Raw genomic sequence first — 27,546 nt, forward strand, 5'->3', positions numbered from 1 at the left:
TACTCACCATTGGCGTGCTGATCCCTGGTCCACGTACCTCTGATTGCTTACCCAGTGCCTTCTTCCATGTCCCTTGGCGGATTTTGCTTCTCCCTCGGCGATCACATGTCCCCCACTGATCGGCGGTGATGACACCAGGGTCACACAGCGTCAACATCTTGCAGCAAACAGTTTTTTTTTTTTTTTTGTTTGTTTGTTTTTTTTATTGACTTCAATACAATAACATGTATTGCATTCAATATAAAAAATTGATTGCAAAAAAAAATTAATTGGAAATTAATTGAAACACTTTTTGCACGGAAATCCTGGGGAAATTGAAAGCCAGGGTGGTTAACTATCATCTGTATGCAGATGACACCCAGATCTACACCTCCACACCCCTGACCTATCCACTACTACCATGGATAAGGTCTCCTCCTGCCTATCAGCCATCTCCCCCTGGATGTCCGCTAGATTCCCGAAACGAAACCTGGATAAACGGAATTAATGATCTTTCCACACCGGCCATCCCTGACCCTCCCAGATGTAAATGTCACTGTTAATAATGCTACCATTCGCCCTACCTCTCAAGCCTGCTGTCTGGGTGTCACTCTGTACTCCGCACTCTCCTTCACCTCCCACATCCAAAACCTCACAAAGTCCTGCAAATTCCACCTTTGTAACATCTGCAAGATCCGCCCTTTCCTGACCGCTCTCCCCACCAAACTTCATCCATGCCCTCATAATTTCCCACCTTGACTACTGCAGAGCTCTTCTGTCTGGTCTCCATATCACCCGAATTGCCCTGCTGCAGTCCGTCATAAATGCGTGAGCCAGAATTATCCAGTCCTCCCATCGCTGCACCACGGAGGCTCCTCTCTGAATCCCTCCACTGGCTTCCTATCCAGTCCTGAATCAGATTCAAGATACTGTGTCTGGCCTACAAATCTGTCCACAAAACCTGCCCAACCTACATTTCCAACCTTACTCAGTGGTACAGACCTAGCCACTCACTCTGCTCCTCCAATGAACTTTGCCTGACTGCCCCCCGCATCACCCAATCCCATGCACGCTTTAAAGACTTCTCAAGAGCCTGGCCAACACTATGGAACTCCCTACCTTCCCTCATTAGGGGTTTCCTCCTCCTTCAACATCTTCAAGAAGCTCCTCAAAACTCACCTTTTCACTCTGGCCTAAACCCCCCCCCCCCCCCCCGCCTATGCTCTAAACCCAAGTCATTTCTGAAACTTACTAACAAGTCAACTTCACTTTTGGCCTTCTCTAGACCAGAGCTTTCCAACCCTGTCCCAAAGTAACAAGTACAGTTCTTGTTTTGGAGGGAGCCTCGCAAATTCATAGGTGAGGTAATTTGTGTCTCAGCAGAGCTGATTAACTAGCTCTGTGGATTTCCACAAAATATACTCTGTTGGTGGGCCTTGAGGACATGGTTGGGAAGCCCTGCTCTAGACATCCTGCCTACCTCCCAACCCCCATTAGTGATCAGCTGACCTTGTGAGTGTTGTTATGCCTACAGGAGTCTGCAGTAAAGATTGAGATGCAAATTATACTGAGTTGATGCAGGATTATGCAAATGTATGCAGCTTGAATGTGCACCAGTGAAATGAAGCGATGGTGGGGTTAAGGGTCCATTTCCACTAGCTGGATTTTCACACTGCAGACAGCCACGGGTGTCTTCCGATTTGTGTTCTGGAAGTCTGGATGCTGCTGTCACTCGCTGCTAAGGGGAATCGGATGCATGCTGCAGAAATCTGGATGTAGTGGAAAAGGGCCCTTAGTTGGTTTATCTTCAATTTGCATATATTTGAATTACAAATTTGCTTATTTCGGCAACGCATTGACCACCCATACCTAGTTAGCTAACATCATAACTGAGTTTGTTGTTGGGTTTCCTTTCAATAAATTCCTCTTCAAAAATATAAATAAAGAGTGTAATTTTATTGAGTCAGCCCAGCAGAGGTATATAATTACTGGATGAGTGTAATAGATATGCTTACTAAAACATTTAAAAACAAAATATTGAATCTTTTATAAAAGTCATGTTAAAAATGGTACAATACAATAACATTTCTATAGCGCTTTTCTCGCATAGGACTCAAAGCGCTTAGGCTCTCTCAGATTCAGTAATTGGTAGTAGGATGAAGTATTCACACAACAAAAGTTATATTTCTGCAAATGCCAAACTGAACAGGTGGGTTTTCAGTCTGGATTTAAACACGTCCAGGGATGGAGCTGTCCTGATCTGTTGAGGTAAGGCGTTCCAAAACGTAGGGGCAGCATGACAGAAGGCTCTGGGACCAAAAGTTTCCAAGTGGACTCTGGATATGACTAGATTATTAGAACCTGTGGATCTGAGAATGCGGGGATTGCTACGCAGCTGCAACATATCTTTCATGTATCCAGGGCCCAGATTATTCAGGGATTTGAATGTCAGTAGGCCGATCTTGAATAGGACCCTCCATTCTATAGGTAGCCAGTAAAGGGAGTGCAGGACTGGCGTTATGTGGCAGTGACGAGGTTGGTTGGTTAGCAGTCTGGCAGCAGTATTCTGTATCAGCTGTAGGCGTTACAAGACCTTTTTTGGAAGGCCAGTGTAGAGAGCATTGCAGTAGTCCAGTCGGGAGGTAATGAAGGCATGAACTAAAGTTGGTAGATCTTCTGGGGGGATGAGGTGCTTGATTTTTGCGATGTTCTTAAGTTGAAAATAGGATGATTTCACCACAGCAGAGATGTGAGTTCTGAAGTTTAAATCCCCATCAATTAGAACTCCCAGGCTACGCACATGATCAGAGCTGCGTAGATCCGTGCCTCCTATTCCCAGTGGTGAAGACTGCAAGTTAAGTTGTTTTGTTGTCATGCGCTGCCCTCCGATCAGAAGGACTTCAGTTTTGTCTGCATTCAGTTTCAGCCAGTTGTCATTCATCCATTGCTGTAGTTGACGTAAGCAGGCGTTTACAGTTAGAGTTGGGTCTGTCACACCAGGCTTGAAGGAAAGATATAGTTGAGTGTCGTCCGCACAGCAGTGGTATGTCAGGCCATGTTTTTGGATTAGTTTTCCAAGCGGTAACATGTAAATCGTGAAAAGCAGGGGAGAGAGGATTGAGCCCTGGGGCACCCCATACTTAAGTGGTACAGGGGTGGACAGAAAGGGCCCCATTGACACTTTTTGGGTTCTGCCACTCAAGAAGGATTGGAGCCAAAGAAATATGCCAACAATGCCGCAGTATTCCTGTAGCCTGTTTATTAAGATGTCATGGTCAACTGTATCAAAGGCTGCAGAAAGGTCTAGTAGGACTTCAAACATTGTTTTTGGAGCTTTGCGACGTGCCAGGTTGATTTTATTTTATATTTTTTACTAGTGTTACATATTTAATTTATCACAATCTATAACAAAACAATGCACATTTTGTAGAAAAAGAGTTTCTACAACATTGCATCTGGTCTTTCCTGTTAAGATGGCAAAAGTCACTTTTTTTGCCACGTTTTAGTTTCTGTTCATAACAAGAAGTTACCAGGTCAGGTGTTTCCTTGAAAATGTATTCCTAACTCCCATACAGTACAAATGAGTGGTTACTTCACTTCAATATGTTAGGCTGCTGCAGTGATGTCATAGCTCCATTGTCTTACAGACACATCAGTTGCCATCAAGGGCTTAGTTGAGACTCTCTGGGCTCCATAACAAAAATCATAATTGGCCCTCCATTATAGTTGCCCCTGTTATAATCGCTCTTCCTGTAATTCACCCTTGTGATGCTGGATCCACACCATACAATTTTTCGGCAGATTTACCTGCCAGATCAGTTATTTCCAGCATTTCCGATGTGAGAATCGATCGATTAAATTTTTTTTTTTTTTTTTTTAATAATTTTCTGACTGATTTCTTTAGAAACAAATTGAAATCGGTCAGAAAATCGCTCAAAAAATCTATCGATTCTCAGATCGGACATGCTGGAAATAATCAATCTGGCAAGTAAATCTGCCAAAAAACTGTATGGTGTGGATCCAGCATTAGTGTCTTCCCATTATCATGCTTCCCTTTGTTGTGTACCTTATATTCTCCCTGGCCACCTGCAGAGCTAGCAACTGAGCATTCCAGTAGGCATTTTATCTACCCTGTTTCTGCTTCCAGATGCCATCATTCAAGTACTGAGCCTTCTAAGTCTCTTCTGCACCCTGCTTCTAGTGTCACATAACCTTTATGTGGCAAATGAAGTATGGTCAGGTGTAAGTCGTGGAGCTTACAATAAACGTTGATTTGGGTAATGCGTTAAATGACTAACATACATGATTTATTGCAAGCTTTCAAAAAATAAGTTTCTTCTTCAGGCATTATATAGAACTGGAACAGAACTGAACGTAACGTTGTTTGTGTTGTTGTCAGCAACCTTGATGTGGGGAGCAGAGGACATGCTTTTGAACCCAGGACACAGTGCCAGGGTACAGGAACAGAGAGGGAAATCTAGTACCAGCATGCTTTGCAGTGGTGAGGGAGATTTTTGATGCCCCTGGCCAGTCACTGAGGGGACCTTCCTGTCGTCTGGCCCCAAAACTGTGTGGTGATTCCTATACCCTGTTTACCTGTGTTGTATACATGGAAAAACTTGTGAAGTAACTGTGCTCTGCAAAATATACAGAAAACCCAACTGAACCTTTTGGAGCATCTGTGATTATCGATGGCGTGACCTATGGTAGCGGCACAGCAAGCAGCAAAAAGCTGGCAAAGAACAAAGCTGGTAAGGTTCGCTGAATTATGTAATGTTGGATTTAATGTTCTAATAGAACTCTGCATCTGCAGTTACTTTATTATTGGTTATGTTTTCATCTCAGCTCGGGCTACACTTGAAATCCTCATTCCTGATTTTATAAAACAGACCACAGATGAAAAGCCTAAAGACAGTGATGAGCTGGAGGTGAGAGCATCAAATAAGTTCTTCTTTTTAAGATATTTTTAAATGCATTGTTGCTTACATAATGTGATGCTTTTTAACCATTACCTTACTCAGCATCTCTAGCTCTTAAATGACCAGAGGATTTTTTTCACAAATAGGAGCTGTGATCACTTTGGCTCACTGTGATCATGGGCCCTTGCCTGAGATATGGCGCTCTGCTGTCATTGGGACAGCAGAGTGATCAGACTGCAGCATCACAGGATCGCGGCGAATAGTGGGTGCATGCGAACATGGAAGTTGAAATCTGTCCTGGCAGGAATCAGCGGCCACAAACAGGACGTAGTTTTCAATTGCGGTGGTTTAAATATGAAAAACAATACAAATGTCAGCGCAAGCAGTATAGTCCAAAAGGTGTGCAGCCAAAGTGATTGCTCCTTAGCCGGTATTGAGCGCGGAATCGATCCGGCTGGGTATCGGACACGTCGGAAATTATCAATCGAGCCACCACCGGCTCGATTACATGGTACAAACATACCGTGTATGCCCAGCATTAAATTCTAAGATTCCATGCACAGTCTTTTAGGATAAGACAAGGGGATGTTCACCACTAGTGGTTTAGCATGTCACGTGCTAGCTCCTGTGAGAAAAAACCCAAATACAATCCGACCTTATTTTGGTCACCTAAATTGCAGTAAGCATAGCAATATCCCTGGCGGTGGGCACTCGTGATGTGCTGAAGCACTAGTGGTAAAAATCCCCTTGTCTTATTCTAAAGGATTGTGCACTGAATCTTGGAATTGAGTGGTGAGATATATCATTATTATTATTATTATTATTATTATTATTTTTACATTTTATCTTTAATTCCTAGATAATGGTATTTGATACTTTCATCGTATTGCATTGTAATGAGCCAGTGGCAGACACACTGCAAGCAGGACCAGATTTGCACTCTTTACGGCCATAGGCCACTGTCAGTAGCCGCCCCCCTTCAGTATAGGTAACCAGATGTCCCCTCCCCCCTCCAATTTAGGTACCCAGATGACCCTTCCCCCTCCCTCCAGTATAAGTAGTCCGTTGACCCTTCCCTCTATTATAGATGGCCAGATGACCCTTCCCCCCCCCCCCACAACTCCAGTATAGGCAGCCAGATAACCCTCCCCCCCCCCCCCTCAAGTTTAGATGCCTGATGACCCCCCCCCCCCTCATGTTTAGATGCCTGATGAACACCCCCCCCCCCCCCCCCCCCGTCCCTAGTATAGCCTGCTGCCCGCCAGACCCTTGATCCTGTGGTGCCCTAGGCCATGGCCTATGTGGCTTAAATCCAACCCTGACTGCAAGACTGTGTTACATTAGTACAAATGCTGCCAATATCTAACTCCTATTTTTACAACCGCTTCATTTTTCCACCCTTCTGAGTAAGAGCTGGATACTCTTTGGCTATCATTCATAAAAGTATGTTCGGTAAAAAAAAACCTGGGCGGGAAAATATCGCATTCGGTATTTTAGACTTCTGTGTGCTAATCCATAAAAATGTTTACAGTTGCGATAGAAGTTCGGTATTTTCCCAAACTAGGCTGGTAGTAAAATGAGAGACTGCCTGAGTTGATACATTTTCTCCGTGCAGAGACAGCGTTACAATAAGAGGCATGCTCAACTTCCCTTTAGATGTGCATTTTTTTTTTTTTAAATTGCCTCTGTTTGTCCTGAATCTGCGCTGAATCTATCTATTAGTCTTTCTAAACAGTCTATTTAATTGCCACAGCTTAGAAGAACTTCAAGAAATGTTACACATGCAGGCTTTCTGATATAAAAAAACATATGAAAACAGGTACCCAAGAGGTTAAAAAACACAGCCTGAGGTATTCTGAAAGCCTTTTTTGTTCTGCTCTCAACACTGCTGCCTGGGAGATCTGTCATCATTAACTTTGCTATTATCCACACCCTTATCACCTCTTCAAAGCAATGGTATTCTCCGTCCCAATACCACCTGCTCTAATCTTTATGAATTGACATTTAGTGACGTGTTGAGATAATCACTGCAAAAGGCGGTAATTTACCTCACTGCTCAGGAATGTCAGCTTTTCATGCGGTAAGGGCTGGTGCACACCGAGCGGCTTTTTGGGCGTTTTCAGATCCGCTTGCGGCTGCGGATCTGCTTGGTCAATGTATCTCAATGGGGTGGTGCACACCAGAGCGGCAGGCGTTTTGCAGAAACGAAAAATGCCTGGGTGAGGCATTTTTGGATTTCGGATGCGTTTCTGCCTCAAGTTTAGGAAAAACGCAAAACGCTCTGAAAAACGGCACTTCAGAGCGGTTTTGCAGGCGTTTTTGTTACAGAAGCTGTTCAGTAACAGCTTTACTGTAACAATATATGAAATCTACTATACTGAAAACCGCAGCAGCAATCCGCAAAACGCTAGCAAAACGCCTCATAAAAATAAAAAAAAGCGTTTAAAAATCTGCTAGCATTTTGCGGATCTGCTAGCGGGTTTTGGTGTGCACCAGCCCTAACAGCTTGTTTGAATTGACATTTTGCGAAGTGGTCGGTAAAGTCAGCTGTTTTCAGCATTACCGAATTCGGGAATGCTTAATGAATGATAGCCTTATTATACTTTAATCACTTAACGACCAGCTAACTTTAGCTATTTCCATGAGGTTCTTATGAATGATGCTGTGTTGCGTAATTGATTAAAGCCCTCTGTATAATACTAACATGTCACTTTAAGTATATCTACAGTGTCTACAGTGTGGGCTTATCCCTGTGTGGGAAAGGTGCTTGTAAAGTGTTCCCTCCCTTCTCTCTTTTTTAAATTGTCTATCTACATTCATCCTTATGTAGGTCATTATCAATGCTTCAACAAGCTTACAATATACTTATGATGGTTTCTTACTTCCATAATGTAAATCGAGGATACAACCTTGCCAAAGTACAGTAATCTTTTTTTCTTTGCACTCTCTTTTTTGTTGTAGTATTTCAACCATATCAGTATTGAGGATTCTCGCGTTTACGAGTTGACAAATAAAGCTGGACTGTTGTCACCACATCAAATTCTCCTTGAGTGCCTTAAACGGTAGTATTTCTATGAGTATGACGCATAACTCGCATTCTGCTATAACCTAGGTTCTCAACGTGTGGTACACGTACCCCAGGGGGTACTTCAGATGGTTGCAGGGGGTACCCGAGCTTGAGTTACCAGTACTTAAAGAGATTTTCACACATAGTTTTCCTATTGTAGGACTAAAACATAACTTTTATTGTATTAGCGTTAAAAACGAATTGGCTGCTAGTTTGCAACCATGATACTGAACAGATAATGTAAGGGGTACTATGGTAAGTATATGAAATATAAGGAGACCTCAGAACCCCTAAACATTATAAGAAACATACATAAACACTACCCCCACCAACAACCAAACATACTTATAGGAAACTTTCTCAAGGGAAAAAGTGCTATCATGCAAAGGTGCTAAAACGTGCTAAGGTGCATGTATACATTTAAAAATACATCAGTATATGGTATAGCGTAATGGCTATATGGTAGCGGCCAGAATTTCCCAAATCAGGTTTTTGTTTGTTGGTACTTAGAGACCCTGTAACAAAAAAAAGTTTCCTTGGGGGGGAGGTACTTACCTCGGGGGGAGGAAGCCTCTGGATCCCATTGAAGCTTCCCCTATCCTCCTCCGTCCGACTGTGGTCTCACTGGGCCCCTCCAAAGTCACAGCCGACAATTTGTCAGGCTGTGGCGCATATTTACTTCCCCGCCTTCAGCGCAGGTGCAGTAGTTGCTCCGGGCTTGGAATAAGGCTAGAAATAGCCGATCCCAGTCCGCTCTACTGCGCAGGCAACTTTTGTCTGTGCAGTAGAGCCGACCCGGCTGGTGATCGGCTATTTCTGCCTGAGCCGAGAGCCGCTACTACGCCTGCACTGGAGCGGAGAAGGTAACTATTTACATGCTCACTGTTCAGAGGGGCACAGCGAGACCACCGTGAGATGGAGGAGGACAGAGGAAGCCTCGATAGGATCCAGAAGCTTCCCCTTTGTTAAAAGTTTTCTTTAAAGCGGCATTGTCACCATAAAAATCAAATTTCAACAGCAACTGGTCTGAGTGTATTAAGTGATAAAGATGATAATCCTGCATTCAAAACTTTTTTCTGCTGTTATGGTTTGGAGTTATCACATACCTTAGGAGCACTGGCCCTTTAATTGCCATTGCCAAACCGTTGCATTCTGGGGGATCTTTTTTTCTATAATAATCATTTTCTTCCGTTTATTTCCCCTCCTTCTAATGACATAAAACTGTGCACTTCCTAGTATAAACCTCAGTGGTAGTGTGTGAAGACTCTGGGAGGAAGGTGGGTAACGAATACACAATTAGCAAGAGCAGAAAAAAAAGTGAGAGAGGAAATGTCAGGAGTAGCTTCATCATGGTTACCCAAGATGGAAGCTGTCTAGAATAGGATTTTCTATTTTTCCTTTATAAAATTCACAGGAATCATAACGTGGACAGTGCAATACATCTGTTATGTAAGTAGAACTAGTATTTATCTTATATAATGTGTTTTTATTTCTAGGTTAGCATGGGTGTCACTTGTTCTTTAACCAAGAATAACAAATTTAGAATATTTGTAAATGATAAATCTTATTTAAACTACACCAAATTAGTATTTTAGCTAAATAAAAAAAATAGTAAATGCTTGGAAATTGTTTAGGAACTATTATCATATACTACAATTAACCACTTAAAGAACTTACGAGCCCAAATAGGTAAAAAAAAGAAAAGTACCTTAATCACTTTTAAATGCACGGAGGACGCCATCCGCACCCTCCGTGCAGTTCCGCCGGGTCCCCGCTACTGTGCATGGATCGGGGGGAGGGCCCTAGAGCTGCGCAGCCGCACTAACGTGTATGCGGACTGCGCAGCCGCAGCCAGCTCCGGCGGCCATCTTAGGAGAGGAAGGGGAGCCCGACCCCGTTTGTGGGGGCGGCACGGGTGGCTATCACACTGCGGGGACCCGGCGGAACTGCACGGAGGGCGCGGATGGCGTCCTCCGTGCATTTAAAAGTGATTAAGGTACTTCTCTTTTTTTACCTATTTGGGCTCGTAAGTCCTTTAAGGACTGCAGTCTTAAAACCCTTTAAGGACCAGACACTTTTTTTCCATTCAGACCGCTACAGCTTTAACGGTTTATTGCTCGGTCATACAACCTACCACCTAAATGAATTTTGCCTCCTTTTCTTGTCACTAATACAGATTTCTTTTGGTGCTATTTGATTGCTGCTGTGATTTTTAGTTTTTATTATATTCATCAAAAAAGACATGAATTTTGTCAAAAAAAGTTTTTTTTTTTTTTTTTAACTTTCTGTGCTGACATTTTTCAAATAAAGTAAAATTTCTATATACATTTTTGTCCACATATATTGTGCTACATGTCTTTGATAAAAAAAAACCCCCAATAAGTGTATATTTATTGGTTTAGGTAAAAGTTTATAGCGTTTACAAACTATGGTGCAAAAAGTGAATTTTCCCATTTTGATGCATCTCTGACTTTTCTGAGCACCTGTCATGTTTCATGAGGTGCTAGAATTCCAGGATAGTATAAATACCCCCCCAAATGACCCCATTTTGGAAAGAAGACATCCCAAAGTATTCACTAAAAGGCATGGTGAGTTCATAGGTTTTATCTTTTGTCACAAGTTAGTGGAAAACGACAACTCTGCTAAGTTGTGACAAAAAAAAAAAAAATGAAATCTGCCACGGACTCACCATGCCCCTCTCTGAATACTTTGGTGTGTCTACTTTCCAAAATGGGGTCATTTGTGGGGTGTGTTTACTGTCCTGGCATTTTGGGGGGTGCTAAATTGTAAGCACCCCTGTAAAGCCTAAAGGTACTCATAGGACTTTGGGCCCCTTAGCGCACCTAGGCTGCAAAAAAGTGCCACACGTGGTATCGCCGTACACAGGAGAAGTAGTATAATGTGTTTTGGGGTTTATTTTTACACATACCTATGCTGGGTGGGAGAAATATCTCTGTAAATGACAATTGTTTTTTGTTTTGGTTTTTACACGCAATTGTCCATTTACAGAGATATTTCTCCTGCGCTAAGGGGCCCAACGTCCTATGAGTACCTTTAGGATTTCACAGGTCATTTTGAGGCATTTGCTTTCCAGACGACTACTCACAGTTTAGGGCCCCTAAAATGTCAGGGCAGTTTAGGAACCCCACAAGTGACCCCATTTTAGAAAGACAACACCCCAAGATATTCTGTTAGGAGTATGGTGAGTTCATAGAAGATTTTATTTTTTGTCACAAGTTATCGGAAATTGATTTTTTTTCAGTTTCCACTAACTTGTGACACAAAATAAAATCTTCTATGAACTCATCATACACCTAACGGAATACCTTGGGGTATCTTCTTTCTAAAATGGGGTCACTTGTGGGGTTCCTATACTGCCCTGGCATTTTAGGGGCCCAAAACCGTGAGGAGTAGTATGGAAACCAAATGCCTCAAAATGACAGTTCAGGGGTATAAGCAATCTGCAAATTTTGATGACAGGTGGTCTATGAGGAGCCGAATTCTGTGGAATCGGTCATAAGCAGGGTGGCCTCTTAGAAGACAGGTTGTATTGGCACTGATGTGCATGAAGCGCAGGATATTCTCACATCACGACCTGGACATGGCAGCAGAGAACATGGGCATGTGATGTATTGGGTGCGTAGACCAATAAGACCGCAATACATTCTTTTTGACTAGACCCATGTTAAGAAGGCCCCAAAAAATGTTACGTTTGGAAACTTGGAGTGGTTTCCACCAAAAAGACTGGGCATGGTAGCTTCTTGGATTGGTGGTTGCACATTGTGTGGCATAACGGTTGGTCTCAGCCACAATTAAGTCATAGAGACCAGCAGTGATCAGGAAAAAAAATTCTGTCACTGCGGTGGGGCGGGTGAGTGTTTGGCCGGGTGATCAGAAGCCCACAGGGGGCAGATTAGGGCCTGATCTGATGGATAGGTGTGCTAGGGGGTGGCAAGTGGTGACAGGAGGTGATTGATGGGTGTCTCAGGGGGTGATTAGAGGGGAGAATAGATGCAAGCAATGCACTGGGGAGGTGATCAGGGGGGGGGGGGGTCTGAGAGCGATCTGAGGGTGTGGGCGGGTAATAAGGTACCCACAAGGGGCAGATTAGGGTCTGATCTGATGGGTAGCAGTGACGGGATGATTGATAGGTGATCAGGGTGTGATTTAGAGGGGAAAATAGATGCAAGCAATGCACTAGCGAGGTGATCAGGGGGGGGTCTGAGGGCGATCTGAGGGTGTGGGCGGGTAAGTGGGTGCCCACAAGGGGCAGATTAGGATCTGATGGGTAGCAGTGACGGGGTGATTGATGCGTGATCAGTGGGTGATTAGAGGGGAAAACCGGTGTAAACAATGCACTTGGAAGGTGATCTGAGGGCGGGTCTGCGGGCGATCTGAGGGTGTGGGCGGGTGATCAGGTGCCCGCAAGGGGCAGGTTAGAGTCTGATCTGATGGGTGGCAGTGACGGGGTGATTGATGGGTGATTGACAGGTGATCAGTGGATGATTACAGGGAAGAATAGATGTATACAGTACACAGGGGTGAGGGGGTCTGGGGAGGATCTGAGGGTGTGTGTGTGTGTGTGTGTGTGTGGGGTGGGGAGTGATCAGGAGCCCCCAGGTGGCAGTTTAGGACCTAATCTATAGGATAATAATAATAATAGCCTTGACAGATAGTGACGGGGGTGATTAATGGGTGATTAGGGTGGTGATTGGGTGCAAACAGTGGTCTTAGGGGGTGATCGGGGGGGCTGAGGGGTGCTTTGGGCGATCAGGGGGTAGGATCAGTGTTTGTGTGTGCTTACTAGGGGGGCAGCCTCCTGCCCTGGTGGTCCCTCGATCACTGGGACCCACCAGGGCAGGAGGCAGCCTGTATAATACACTTTGTATACATTACAAAGTGTATTATACACTTTGTAGCGGCAGATCAGGGGTTAATAACCCGCCGGCGCTTCTAAATAGCCGGCGGGTTGACGTCGCGGGTGGGCAGAGCCTAATGCCGGCGGATGCGCACGTATCATTGCACGCAATCCCCGGCTAATTAGTCCCCCAGGTGCCGCCGCCAATCGGCGTAACGCGGTCCTGGGGGTGCCACTTTGCCGCCGCCGCCAATTGGTAGTGGGCGGTCGGCAAGTGGTTAAAGGATACCCGAAGTGACATGATGAGATAGACGTGTATGTACAGTGCCTAGCACACAAATAACTGCTGTTTCTTTTTTTTCTTTCTCTTCCTGAGGGCTGGTGCACACCAAAACCCGCTAGCAGATCCGCAAAATGCTAGCAGATTTTTAAACGCTTTTTTTTATTTTTATGAGGCGTTTTACTGAACAGCTTCTGTAACAAAAACGCCTGCAAAACCGCTCTGAAGTGCCGTTTTTCAGAGCGGTTTGCGTTTTTCCTATACTTAACATTGAGGCAGAAACGCATCCGAAATCCAAAAAATGCCTCACCCAGGCATTTTTCGTTTCTGCAAAACGCCTGCCGCTCTGGTGTGCACCACCCCATTGAGATACATTGACCAAGCAGATCCGCAGCCGCAAGCGGATCTGAAAACGCCCAAAAAGCCGCTCGGTGTGCACCAGCCCTAAAAGAGTTAAATATCAGGTATGTAAGTGGCTGACTCAGTTCTGACTCAGACAGGAAGTGACTACAGTGTGACCCGCACTGATAAGAAATTCCCCTTTTTAACCCTTTCTTGCTCTCAGAAGCAATTTTCTGCTAGGAAACTGTTTTATAGTTGGAATTTCTTATCCGTAAGGGTCACACTGTAGTCACTTCCTATCTGGCCTGGAACCCACTGCAAAAACGCTATCGCTAATCGCAAGCGCTAGCATTTTGTATGAGCAGTTTGTCAGCGGTTTCATGAGCGTTTTAGGAAGTGATTTTACAAAGTGTATCAATTTGCCAGCGATTGTGTAGCGATTAGCGTTTTAAAGTCTGATTTGTCCTTCCAATTAATTTTGTTACAGTGTGTGGTAACGTTAAAACGCTAGCAAAATCGCTCTATGCAGGTTTTGATGAGCGATTACGCCAGCGTTTATATTCTTTACATTGAAGCGCGAACGCTCCCAAAATGCTGCATTTCCTGTGTTTGCGATTTGAGGAATCGCAAACGCTCTAGTGGAAGTTGCCCCATCCATTTACATTAGCTGAGCGTTTTGGCAAAACGCTAGCGTTCTGTAACGCTCCAAAAATTCTCTCAAAATCGCCCTTGTGGGTTCTAGCCCTCAGTCAGGACTGAGTCAGCCACTTACATACCTGGTACTCTTTTAGGCAGAGAAAGAAAAAAGAACACAACATAGTCATTTGTGTGCTAGGCACTGTACATACACATGTCTATCTCATCATGTCACTTTGGGTATCCTTTAAAGAGAACCCGAGGTGGGTTCTAAGAATCCTATTAGCACACTGAGGCTGGGTCTGCATATAATGCCCAGCGTCTGTTGCTATACTGTACCCCCCCCCCCCCCCCCCGCGCTCTGCTGTCCCCCATAAATCAACGGCGTGCTAGCGACACACAGCGTGTCGATAACCGGCTGTTTTCATCTACACTGTCACTCTTGCCGCTCCCCCGCCTCCTCTACTTCTCCGCTCCCTGCCTGCGTCCCTTCCCTCCAATCAGCGGGGAGGGAAGGGACGCAGGCGGGGAGCTGCGACATAGAGGAGGCGGGGGGAGCTGCAAAAGTGACAGTGTAGATGTAGACAGCCGGCTAGCGATCACTGTGATCCTAAGCTTAAAGGGAACCTAAACTGAGGCTATGGATTTTTCCTTTTTAAAATACCAATTGCCTGACTCTCTTGCTGATCCTGTGTCTCTAATACTTTTAGCCACAGCCCCTGAACAAGCATGCAGCAGATCAGGTGCTCTGACTGAAGTCAGACTGGATTAGCTGCATACTTGTTTCAGGTGTGTGATAACCACTACTGCAGGCAAAGAGATCAGCAGGACTGCCAGGCAACTGGCATTGTTTAAAAGGAAACATCCATATGACTCTTAGTTATGGTTCCCTTTAAGCAGGCATGGTTATCAACACATTAGCTGAAAAAAAAGAAAAACTAAAATGTAGTACTTTGAACCAGTTCTGTGGAAGTAATTATTGGATACCTGGAGTTGGAGTCAGCAAAAATGTAATTGAAATTGAATTTGTAATTAAGAAATATGATGTGATAAAATGGCCTTGTCATAATAAAGTACTTCCCTGCTGTAAGAATAAAGCCTGGTGCACAGGTGCTTCAAAAGTGGGAATTTCAGCTAAGCTATTTGGAAACCTGCTATCCAGGCATAAACATTATCTGAATTCTAGTACATTTCAAAACTTTTTTTCATCCAACTTGAGCTGTAAATAAGAGTAACTATTAATAGCTCTAAGACCAGTTCCACATGCGTTTAAAATAGTTTTGGTATATTTAACCTTTTGCGGACCCACGCAGTTGAAATCTGTATCCTGTATGTGGCAGCACGGATCTGACAGGACGTAGATTTCAACAATCCTCGCCGTGCAGTCACGCCTCTCCTGTCGATCACGCCGTCCTCTCCCCGCCGCAATACTCTCTCCCTGCCGTTTCTATGATGGCAGAGCTTTGTGAGCCGGTCAGGAGCCGTTTTCATTGGCTCTTGACCCTGTCATCACTGTAAGCCAGAGGTGCCCACGCTTTTTCGGCTTGTGAGCTACTTTAAAAAATTAGCCAAAAGTCAAAATGATCTGCCTATGTACAATTTTTGGAGCGCACATGTATATACAGAATGGAAAATGTAGTCGGGTCAGGCTCTACCATGAAATCCTTCGCGATCTACCGGTAGATCGCAATCTACCTAATGGGCACCCCTGCTGTAAGCCAATCCCATTGGCTTACATTGATGGACAGGGTCAGGAGCCAATGAAAGCGGCTCCTGACCGGTGCACAGCGCTCTGCCATCATAGAGACGGCAGAGAGGAAAAACCTGCGGTGATGGGTGAGCTGCGGGACTGCGTGGAGATTCATTGGTAAGCGCCGCTTTGCTGTGCCCAGCAGTCTCTGGTCCTCAAGGGGGAAGAGACTGACAAAACAGAACAGGTTAAGGTGGGCTTAGTGAATATAGAATTATCAGGATTATACAGTACCACTATATTCAACTTATATGTTCCCTGCTGGTCTTCTGTAAATCCACTGAGAATATTGTGTACATCAAAACAGACAGGCATTGTCTGTATTGCCCACAAACTATGTTCAGGGAGGGGAGTGAAGAATGTGTAATAGAGGAACATACTTCCAATTTTGTTCAACTGTAGATTGCTCTCAGAGTTAGATTGCCCAAGGTGTTTTAGGCTTCTTCCTAGGGTCTGTAAGGTGTTCAGGGGGACTGTCTACATTCTCCACCTCTACTTCCACCCAAACGTAATTTTTTTGTACGAAAGCTTTGCCGGTGATGAAACACTTTGTATGTTGTGTTCTTCCAATAAAATTTTAAAATGCATTAATATATAAAAACGCTGAGAAATCACTGGTACCATAAACTGAGGAGTCCGAGTTGGATTCATGGACCGACTTCACAGCCTTTCTTTTAACATCGTTCCAACTGTGAATATACTGTAATTCTATAGCTCTGCTATACGTGTTATTTTGGCTTTCTCACAAATAATAAAGCAAATTCAGGTCTGCATGTAGCTTGGCTGCATTTTTTAAGGCAAAGTATTCAGCAATAGATAAAAAGAGAGCAATACTTACCTAAGAAGAGGGAAGCCTCTGGATCCTCCAGAGGCTTCCCACTTCCTCCTGGCACCCACTGTGGGGACCCCCGGAACCAATCCCACAATTTTTTTTTTATTATTTTATGCCACCAACGGTTCTCTTTAACTAATAGGAACTGATGGCAGGAATTCCAGCTGCTCTCTAAGTTTACCCGGGTTTAATAAACGGCATATAAACGGAGTAAGAACTTGTCTCATGTTTTGTGATTTGTGTTTTTTCATAATTGACAGGATTACATTCTAATTTATCTAATTTTACTAATAGAAACCATGGGATGGGTGATACATCCATAAAGTTTGAAGTGATTCCTGGCAAGAACCAGAAGAGTGAATATGTTATGACTTGTGGCAAGCACACTGTGAGAGGCTGGTGTAAGTGTTGCATTCCTTTCTTTCACTGCTCACTGGAACTTTTTTGTTTTTTACTTGTTTTATTAACTTTGCTTATTTTATAGCACTAACATATTTTCCAAATTGGTTTACCAAACATTAATGTCAACACTTGTCATATCGGTTTGTGTTCCTCAGAGCAGCTCACACTTGTACATAAGACAATGTAGGGCCACTCTAAGGGAACTCAGTTAATGGGGCATTATGGTGAAAATGATGCTGTTCCATTATCTCCATCATCAATTGTGTATAAAGGCCCATACACACGTCGGATTTGCGCGAACGACGGGTCGTTTGAACGTTCCGTCGTTCGCACGTTTCCGCATGAAATCCGGCGTGTGTACAGACTATCGTTCGGGAGATAAGACTGGTTACCAGCGATCCGCCGGGCGGATCGCTGGTAACCAGTCTTATCTCCCGAACGATAGTCTGTACACACGCCGGATTTCATGCGGAAACGTGCGAACGACGGAACGTTCAAACGACCCGTCCGCGCAAATCCGACGTGTGTATGGGCCTTTAGGGACAGCATACATTTCACCATAATGCCCCTTTAATGTTTGTTTGGATTGTGAGTGGAGACCCACACAAACCCAGTGTACTGGCTCCATTTAGGAAGTGTCTTCCCTGGAAACCAAACCCAGGAACTTAAAGCTGCATGGCCAGAGTGATACCCACATAGCTGATGTTTTGATAATTTAGCTATTCCAATGAATATTCATAAGAAGATTTCTTCTTCACAGTTTTCTATCCCACCTTTATTTTTTTTTTTATTGCCTTTTTTTTTTTTATTGCCGTTTAATTTATGAAGTAGCATGCTTCAACTGGCTGCACTGCAGCACCATGCCTGCCCATTGAGGAATTTATATGTGGGTCCATATAGTGGCTTAGGACTGCAGGCTCATTCACACTTAAAATCGTTGCGTTACCTTTCTAGCGTTAACCTCCCTAGCGGTATGGACAGAAATGTCTGTCCAAAAAAACATGCTGTGAACAGTATTGTCGTGCATACACATCAATACTCTCCTGCACTGTATACTAGACCCTTGCTTGACACATTTTGGCAAGTTACAGGAAAAAAAAAAAGTTTTAAAAATACATTTTATCACTTTTTGCACAGAAATCCCGGGGAAATTGAACGCCAGGGAGGTTTTAAAGACGAGCCTGACTCATCCTAAAAAAAAAAAAAAATAAAATAGCTGGAATTGGTAAGGACGAGTGAGGCTCATCCAGTTATTATTATTACTCGCCTTCGGCATAGCTGGCGTGTGGGATCCCTCGCCGGCATATTGCTGCTTCCCTGCAAGCGTATTCCCATCTTCTTCCCAGTGATCTGCATCAGCGATCTCCTCCTCTTCCACGTTCAACGGTCTCCTCTGCTTCCTGTCCCTTGCCGATCTTGTTCCCCGACGTCCCTCTGATGACGCTGCATGCGCCCACTGGTGTCAAGGTCAGCACATCAGGCGGCAAAAAAAAAAAAAAGGCTATGAGCGCACGCACGCACGCACGCACGCACGCACGCACGCACACACACACACACACACACACACACACACACACACACACACACACACACACTTATTTGACCCCTCACTGATTTTGTAAGTTTGTCCAATGACAAAGAAATGAAAAGTCTCAGAACAGTATAATTTCAATGGTAGGTTTATTTTAACAGTGGGGCAGATAGCACATCAAAAGGAAAATCGAAAAAATAACCTTAAATAAAAGATGGCAACTGATTTGCATTTCATTGAGTGAAATAAGTTTTTGAACCCCTACCAACCATTAAGGGCCCGTTTCCACTGTAGCGTTACGAAATCGCCGGCGAATCACCGCAGGCAAATCGCATGCGGGTGCAATTCCGCATGCGTTTTTTGCCGCGATTTCGCATGCGATTTCGCATAGGTAAGGCTGTATGCGATTTTAACCATGTCACTGCCTGTGTGAATTAACATGGGTACCTATGCGAAATCGCATGCGAAATCGCGGCAAAAAACGCATGGGGAAAACGCATGCGATTTCCCTATTAAATACATTGTGTGCGATTCGCCTGCATTCCACACGCAGGCGAATTCTGAGGCCCCTACCCTGCAGATTTTTTCTGCACAGAAAAACGTGCGGGGAAACGCACAAGTGGAAACAGTCCCATCCACTTGTACTGACTGTGCGGATCCGCATGCGTTGCCCGCATGCGGATTCGTGATAGTGGAAACGGGCCCTAAGAGTTCTGGCTCCCACAGAGTGATTAGACACTTCTACTCAATTAGTCGCCCTCATTAAGGACACCTGTCTTAACTAGTCACCTGTATACAAGACACCTGTCCACAGAATCAATCAATCAAGCAGACTCCAAACTCTCCAACATGGGAAAGACCAAAGAGCTGTCCAAGGATGTCAGAGACAAAATTGTAGACCTGCACAAGGCTGGAATGGCCTACAAAACCATTAGCAAGAAGCTGGGAGAGAAGGTGACAACTGTTGGTGCGATTGTTCGAAAATGGAAGGAGCACAAAATGACCAGCAATCGACCTCGCTCTGGGGCTCCACGCAAGATCTCACCTCGTGGGGTGTCAATGGTTCTGAGAAAGGTGAAAAAGCATCCTAGAACTACACGGGAGGAGTTAGTGAATGACCTCAAATTAGCAGGGACCACAGTCACCAAGAAAACCATTGGAAACACATTACAGGATTAAAATCCTGCAGGGCTCGCAAGGTCCCCCCTGCTCAGGAAGGCACATGTGCAGGCCCGTCTGAAGTTTGCCAATGAACACCTGAATGATTCTGTGAGTGACTGGGAGAAGGTGCTGTGGTCTGATGAGACCAAAATAGAGCTCTTTGGCATTAACTCAACTCGCTGTGTTTGGAGGAAGAAAAATGCTGCCTATGACCCCCAAAACACCGTCCCCACCGTCAAGCATGGGGGTGGAAACATTTTGCTTTGGGGGTGTTTTTCTGCTAAGGGCACAGGACAACTTAATCGCATTAACGGGAAAATGGACGGAGCCATGTATCGTGAAATCCTGAACGACAACCTCCTTCCCTCTGCCAGGAAACTGAAAATGGGTCGTGGATGGGTGTTCCAGCACGACAATGACCCAAAACATACAGCAAAGGCAACAAAGGAGTGGCTCAAGAAGAAGCACATTAAGGTCATGGAGTGGCCTAGTCAGTCTCCGGACCTTAATCCAATAGAAAACCTATGGAGGGAGCTCAAGCTCAGAGTTGCACAGAGACAGCCTCGAAACCTTAGGGATTTAGAGATGATCTGCAAAGAGGAGTGGACCAACATTCCTCCTAAAATGTGTGCAAACTTGGTCATCAATTACAAGAAACGTTTGACCTCTGTGCTTGCAAACAAGGGTTTTTCCACTAAGTATTAAGTCTTTTATTGTTAGAGGGTTCAAAAACTTATTTCACTCAATGAAATGCAATTCAGTTGCTATCTTTTATTTAAGGTTATTTTTCTCTCTCTCTCTCTCTCTCTCTCTCTCTCTCTCTCTCTCTCTCTCTCTCTCTCTCTCTCTCTCTCTCTCTCTCTCTCTATATATATATATATATATATATATATATCTCTATATCTATATCTATATATATCTATATATAGAGAGAGAGAGAGAGAGAGAGAGAGAGAGAGAGAGAGAGAGAGATAGAGAGAGAGATATAGATAGAGAGAGAGATATAGATATATAAATATAGATATATATAGATATAGATATATAAATATAGATATATAGATAGATATATAGATATAGATAGATATATAGATATAGATAGATAGAGATATAGATATAGATATAGATAGATAGATAGATAGATATAGCTAGATATATAGATATATAGATAGAGATAGATATATAGATAGATATATAATATTTTTATATTTATTTATATATATTTATTAACCACTTTACCCCCGCGCGTACGTATTTCTCCGCCCCTTTTTCCATCCTTTAAAAACCAGGGACGGAGAAACACGTACTTTCCGCGTTCCCGACGCTGTCCGCGCTCCCGCTCGTAAACACGCCGCCCGCCACTAGTAAAACCGCCGCCGCCCGCTCGCCCGGAGATCAATGAACGGGAAAATCCATTCCCGTTCGTTGATCTAAGCCCCACAATGACCTGCTGCTCTCCTATGGGCAGCGCGATCATTGTGAGAAGAAACTCACGTGTCCAGCCTCCTTATTCTTCCTCCAAGCTTCCGGAAGGAGGCTTGGAGGTCGCAATAAAGCAAAAAGTTACTGTGGCCATCTTGTGGCCAAATAGTAAACTACACCCTACACATTTTTCACATACAAATAAATGACTTTTACACAAAAAATTAACTCATTACCTCCCACACTCCCCATTTTTTTTTTTTTTTGTAATTAAAAAAAAATTCAAAAATGTACAATTAAAAAAAATACATAATTAGTTACCTTAGGGACTGAACTTTTTAAATATTTAAGTCAAGAGGGTATAACACTGTTACTTTATAAACTATGGGCTTGTAATTAGGGATGGACGCAAAACTGAAAAAAATGCACCTTTATTTCCAAATGAAATATTGGCGCCAAACATTGTGATAGGGACATAATTTAAACGGTTTTATAACCGGGACAAAAGGGCACATAAATTTCATGGGTTTTAATTACAGTAGCATGCATTATTTAAAAACTATAATGGCCGAAAACTGAAAAATAATTTTTTTTTCCCCACATTTTTCCTATTTTCCCATTAAAACACATTTAGAAAAAAATAATTCTTGGCATAATGTCCCACCTAAAGAAAGCCTAATTGGTGGCGGAAAAAACAAGATATAGTTCATTTCATTGCGATAAGTAATGATAAAGTTATAGACGAATGAATGGAAGGAGCGCTGAAAGGTGAAAATTGCTCTGGTGGTCAGGGGGTAAAACCCCTCAGTGGTGAAGTGGTTAATATATAATTTTTTTTTATTTTTTTTTTAATAGCTTGCAAGACTGCAACTTGCGAGCAGTCTACTAAAATGCTTACAATACAGATAAACGCTTTAAAAATTGTACCACAATGGTGGTGCAGAGAAATTGAATGGCGGAGAGGTTAAGACAATCATTGGTAATAATTTTGGGTGATAATTTCGCAACAGACACTGTAAGGTCACATCCCCTGGTGAAATGACTGATCAGTTCACTTCTGTTACTTCAAAGGATGTTACTGAAGGAATCGTAGTAGTCAAGAGACAGTGACTTGTCCTGTCATGTTTCTGAAGAGGAACGTTAACACTATCCAGGGAAACCTGTATGCACTTTATTTCCATCTGAGATGATCAGAAATGAAAATCTAAAGTGCGTTCATAGCTTTAATTTCTGGTTTTTAGGTGGAGTGATTTGCAGCGGCTGCTGCTCTGTCATCTTTGTTATGAATTCCTGTCTGTATTTTTTTCAAAGGAGACATGTCTTTTTCGATGGCAGTATAAAGATCAACAAAGTGAAACCGTAGACAAAAAAAACAAACAAACCGTAGACACAGATATCCATTTGCCCTCAGAGTGCTGCTTAAAGGGACCCTGAGCAGTAGCACTGGGTATGCATTTAAGCATACCCACGTATAATTGGTTATGCCCCCTCACTCACCCTGCTCCGCATTAACCTCTCTGCCTGGCATTTTTTGGGTTCCAAATTATATTACAGAGGTGACTCTGCCAAAAGTCGTGCTATGACTCCCGGTAAAGGAAGCCTGCAGGTCCTCGCTGCGCATGTGCAGGCTTCCTGGCTTCTTCCTCGTCTGTTCCCCTCTGCCTCGCATTACATGACGCGCGGCTGAGGGGAGGGGAAAAGAGAAGGAAGAAGCCTGCACACGCACAGAGGTCCAGCAGGCTTCCTGTTCCGGGGTTCACATTGCGACTTACAGTCGCAGCTGTAACGTAATTTGGAACGCAAAAACCGTCAAGGAGAGAGGTTAACGTGGGGCAGTGTGGGTGAGGGGGCATAACCAATTATACATGGGTATGCTTAAATGCATATCCAGTGCTTCTGCTCAAGGTCCCTTTAAATTTTCCTGTCACTACTCCCCAGTGTGGTTCCATAAGAAGATATGGTGACTGTGGTCTAGTTAGTACAAGTGCTGTGCAGACAAGGGCAACTCTGCTGTGTGGGGGGGGATGTTTTTGTTTGTTTGTTTGTTTTTTGCCTTGTTTTTTTTTTTTTTTTGGGCTGAGTAAAATCTAATGACGTTTGTTGTTTTAGAGAGAGCAGCATTGTCCCTAGTAAGCAGGGGTCATTAGCATGAAGTAAAGCTGATTGTAGAGCTTTAACAAAGCCAAAGATGAACTTTATATGGCTGCTTCTGACTTTTCAATGTACTGTTTTGCAGGCAAAAACAAAAGGGTTGGAAAACAGTTGGCATCACAGAAAATTCTTCAACTACTCCATCCTCATGTAAAAAATTGGGGATCCCTACTACGTATGTATGGAAGGGAGAGCACTAAAATGGTGAAACAGGTTAGTTTTTAACTAGATGAAATGGGCTTGGTTTTCTATTGAGTGGTGTATGTTCCAAACCTCCAGCTAATGTTTAATGAATATTTTATACTCTAACAGAACACTCAGTCAATTGCTTTTGTACATTAAGGTCCTGAGCCCACTAATGCAGTTGTGCGCAGTTGTGTCCGCTTTTCAGCATTTGTAACATTGATGTGTAACTGAAAAGCGGACACAACTGCATTAGTGGGCGCAGGCCCTAAAAACATTGTTCACACAGAATATTTTTTTGTATTCATTTACCCATCTGTGCATTTATCATCCTTTAAACCTCATTATGTGGGTCTTTTTTCAGGAAACCTCAGATAAGAGTGTGATAGAATTGCACCAATATGCTAAAAAGAACAGGCCAAATCTTCATATTCTGAATAAATTGCAGGAAGAGATGAGAAGGCTTGCACAGGAGAGGGTAAGTAAACATGCCACTGAAAAAATAGTGGTCTGGTTATATATTATAGACTCTACTTCTGGTGATTTCTCAGTAGGGATTTTTATCTTTTTGGTTCCTTAACCTTCCTGGCGGTAAGCCCGAGCTGAGCTCGGGCTATGCTGCGCAGGAAGATATCTCAGCCCCTGGTGGGGCGATTTTCTTCATTTAAAATGCTGTACGCGCAGCTAGCACTTTGCTAGCCGCGCGTACAGCTTGATCGCCGCCACTCTGCGGCGATCGCCCGCACGCAGCGGCGCAAGAGGACCCCGCCAGAGCCCTGCGCTGCCCGGACCAATGAGTTCCGGGCAGCGCTATGGGCTGGATCGGAGGCGTCTGACGTCTATGACGTCATTCCGATCGTCGCCATGGCGACAGGAGAAGCCAAACAGGGGAACACGTTATATACGCGTTCCCCTGTTTGCTATTGATGCCGGCGACGATCGCACTAGAGGGACACATGCGCCCCCTCTAGTGGTGTTTCATGTAGCTACCACTCTGGTAGCTTTACATGAAACAAAAAAAAAAAAGGATTTTTGCCTTTTTGGCAAAAACAATTAACCGCCAGGAGGGTTAAAGCCTCAAACACACGTATGAGGCATGTCGCCCGGAGGGGATTGGTACTCAATTCTTTTTGCGGCAGTGCAGGGCCGAGGCTGTACAGACACATCTCTAGGCTAACTACATTGTCTTGTTATGCGATGTTGGGGGCGACGTAGAGGTATATGCGGGGTGAGTGCAGAAAACCATTTAAGGCGCTTATGTTTGTGACCAAAAGTTCTACAGGCACTTGTATTTACCTGAGGAAGCGGGCCAATACCCGTGAAACTCGTTGTTTACCGTGTATCAATAAACATTACTTTCTCTGTTAAATAATGGTTTGTCTTTCTGAGAAGGTAAGAAATTACACTTCTCATATATAAAACATCTAGTAGTATCATATCATCAAGGGCACCTCCACCAGTGTTTTTAAGTATAGTCCATACCCCATAGAGTTGTTTTTTTTAGCCACGAGGACCTTTAGTCCTCACAACTAATCCAGAAGAACGACCGACCAGCATCTGCACCAACAGACTTGGGACACCGAGCGGGGGCGGTTATATACATGCAGGCTCACATGGTGGTTGCAAGTTTTGCAACCCACCCTTGTGAGTATTGTACCTACACACGTGTGCTTACATCCCTTTGGGCATCCCTGCACCATTGGGCTCCTGGTCTCTCTCATTCACAGAGACTTGGAGGTTACTGGTAACCATCAAGGATCCAAACTTTTTGTACCATATGATAAACTAGATTAGTAAAGTGCTAAAATCAGTAATTAAAGCACATGTCTTTGTTGATCAGGACCCAAGTTTTAGTACAATTAAGTATAATTACATCAACACTAGTAAATAAATGATTTGTTTTAGGAGGAGACGAGGAAGAGACCCAAGATGACGATTGTTGAATCTGCACAGCCCGGCAATGTACCTTTGTGCACGGTAGACGTCTGAGTGTATTGAAGGAGCAATAAGAAACTTGGGAGACTTGCTTTACTAAACTTTTACATGGATACTGAAGATGATGGTGATATGCAAATGGGGCTGCTTCCTGATGCATAGTCCATTTTTCTTCATCTGGGCAACACTGCGGAAACAATACCAACAATACCTCCCTGAATTGTGTGCCATTTCACAATGATTTGAGTTCCGTTTTTGTGATTGAAAAGAGCAGTGCTGAGATGTGCACATGTAAAATGTATGCATTCTGTTTAGGACGCCAAGCACTTTCCCCCTCCCAGGGACAAATCTGGTAACAATGCATGTATTTTTTTTTCTTTATGCTTTCTAAACTGGATCTTAAAGAGACATAGTATTTTTTTTTCAATCATGTTTTAGTTGTAAGCGTACTAAATGCACTGAGTTGTTGAGTAATACAAATAGTTGTATTTATAATGTATAGACAGCAATGTTTTGCTTCCTGTTTCCTGGTGGCATAACACTATGGTTGTGCTGTCTGCTCTAAAAACAAAGCCTCTGTGAATAGAGCATCAAGCATCTTTACGTTTTGAATAACAGCTTCATGCTATAGTAACCACGGCAATATGTTTCTTTGTGGTTACTGCACAGACAGTGGATCAGTATGAGAACAATAAAATAACATCCTCACACACAAGTGTGGTTGAATTCCAAAGCACAATATTCAGCACATACGCAAGTATCTGGTATTCGTGCTTTGCACACACTTCTCAGCTGCTTGTTGAATCCTAAACAAAATGTTGCTCTGTCACATCTGCTGCACTGAGTGCTTTGTGCTGCAGGTGTGCCTTCTGCTGGAAAGTTCATAGTAATACACTGCTGTTGTTTCTTGTATAGGGAAGATTCGCTCACCTGGCATCTTGAAAGCACAGCCCATATGCAAATAGAATGCTGTTGTCCTATGCCCTTTAATAGCTGCATCAGTCTGCAATGCAAATATTACTCTATGTCACTGTGGCGCACACATGTGCCATTTAAGGGGCCTGTGCAGTCACACTGCCTTGAATTGTAGAGGTCACATGAGCAGGAAGTTACACAAAGGGTGCTCAAGCTGTCTGATTATGTTCACTATTTTAAGCACACAAAAGATGACCGGCTCTCAAAGCCTTTGTTCTTTCCTGTGGGGCATCGATATGTTGAGAAAGCAATTAATATTACTCCGTAAACAAGGCTTTAAGTATTAGTTTTAAAACTGATGTGCTTGTATTTGATGCATTTTTTTGTACTTATCATGGATGTGTATTTTTAGTGAATTATCGCAAGCTGCTTATGTTGAGTTTTATTTAACAAGTCATGTACATGTTTTGACCAGATCTGAATGATAGCCAGTAAATGCTATTAGATTGCTGTCACTATTACAAATATGAATGATGGTATTCTTAACGTGGTGTATTGTAAGCTCTCTTGACTGCATTATCTTTACTGCTTTGTGTGTCTAGCAAGGCCTTACGTGAACCAAAGGCAATGGAGGCCTGGCCCCTAGCCATGCTTATTTCAATGACTGCTTATTTAAAATTGCAGGGTACAAAGACACTACAGTCTTCTTTAAAGGTCCTGTTTTTCTTTCCATATAAAGTGGGGAGAACCATCAAGATGTTATTAAAACATTGTTTTGTGCCTATCTGTTGTTTATTCATTGAATGTTGTACAATGGTATGTACAATGGTCTGTTCTGTGTATGGATAGTACAGAATGTATGGGCTATTGCATCAGATCTGCAAAGCCAGCAGTATTTACATTTCAGCAGGCTAGAAAAACATTTCTGTTTACAAAGTGACTGTTTGAAATAGCAGCGATGCTGGTGGTTTGTGTCCTGTCTTAATGCTGACTAATGCACATTTCAGATTACGTTGTCTCGATAACTGTATCTGCAGGGTGTTCATGTATGAGGGCTGATTGTGCAGTGAAAGTGTTCCTTTTCCTCTTTCAGGGAGGTAGAAGTGGGAATGTGGTCCATACATCAACATGTCTAAGGGACTGGAAGGCGTGTCGGCACTACCTACTGTAGGATAAACTGGACGAC

General features: G+C 43.5%; 1 protein-coding gene across 5 annotated transcripts in view; it reads left to right on the top strand.

The window, feature by feature from the left end:
• The window catches only part of DGCR8 (DGCR8 microprocessor complex subunit), a 60,754-nt gene extending 33,610 nt beyond the window's left edge, over positions 1 to 27,144 (top strand). For all 5 annotated transcript variants that reach the window (XM_068243401.1, XM_068243403.1, XM_068243399.1 and 2 more), the window contains 7 exons: positions 4,632 to 4,730; positions 4,825 to 4,907; positions 7,860 to 7,960; positions 16,958 to 17,064; positions 23,413 to 23,540; positions 23,875 to 23,988; positions 25,416 to 27,144. In XM_068243401.1, the coding sequence (XP_068099502.1) occupies positions 4,632 to 4,730; positions 4,825 to 4,907; positions 7,860 to 7,960; positions 16,958 to 17,064; positions 23,413 to 23,540; positions 23,875 to 23,988; positions 25,416 to 25,499 (716 nt within the window). In that variant the 3' untranslated portion in view covers positions 25,500 to 27,144. The remainder of the gene's footprint in view (positions 1 to 4,631; positions 4,731 to 4,824; positions 4,908 to 7,859; positions 7,961 to 16,957; positions 17,065 to 23,412; positions 23,541 to 23,874; positions 23,989 to 25,415) is intronic.
• The last annotated feature ends 402 nt before the right edge of the window (positions 27,145 to 27,546 follow it).

The sequence above is a fragment of the Hyperolius riggenbachi genome, chromosome 1 (genome assembly GCF_040937935.1).
Source record: "Hyperolius riggenbachi isolate aHypRig1 chromosome 1, aHypRig1.pri, whole genome shotgun sequence".
In the NCBI taxonomy this organism is placed as follows: domain Eukaryota; kingdom Metazoa; phylum Chordata; class Amphibia; order Anura; family Hyperoliidae; genus Hyperolius; species Hyperolius riggenbachi.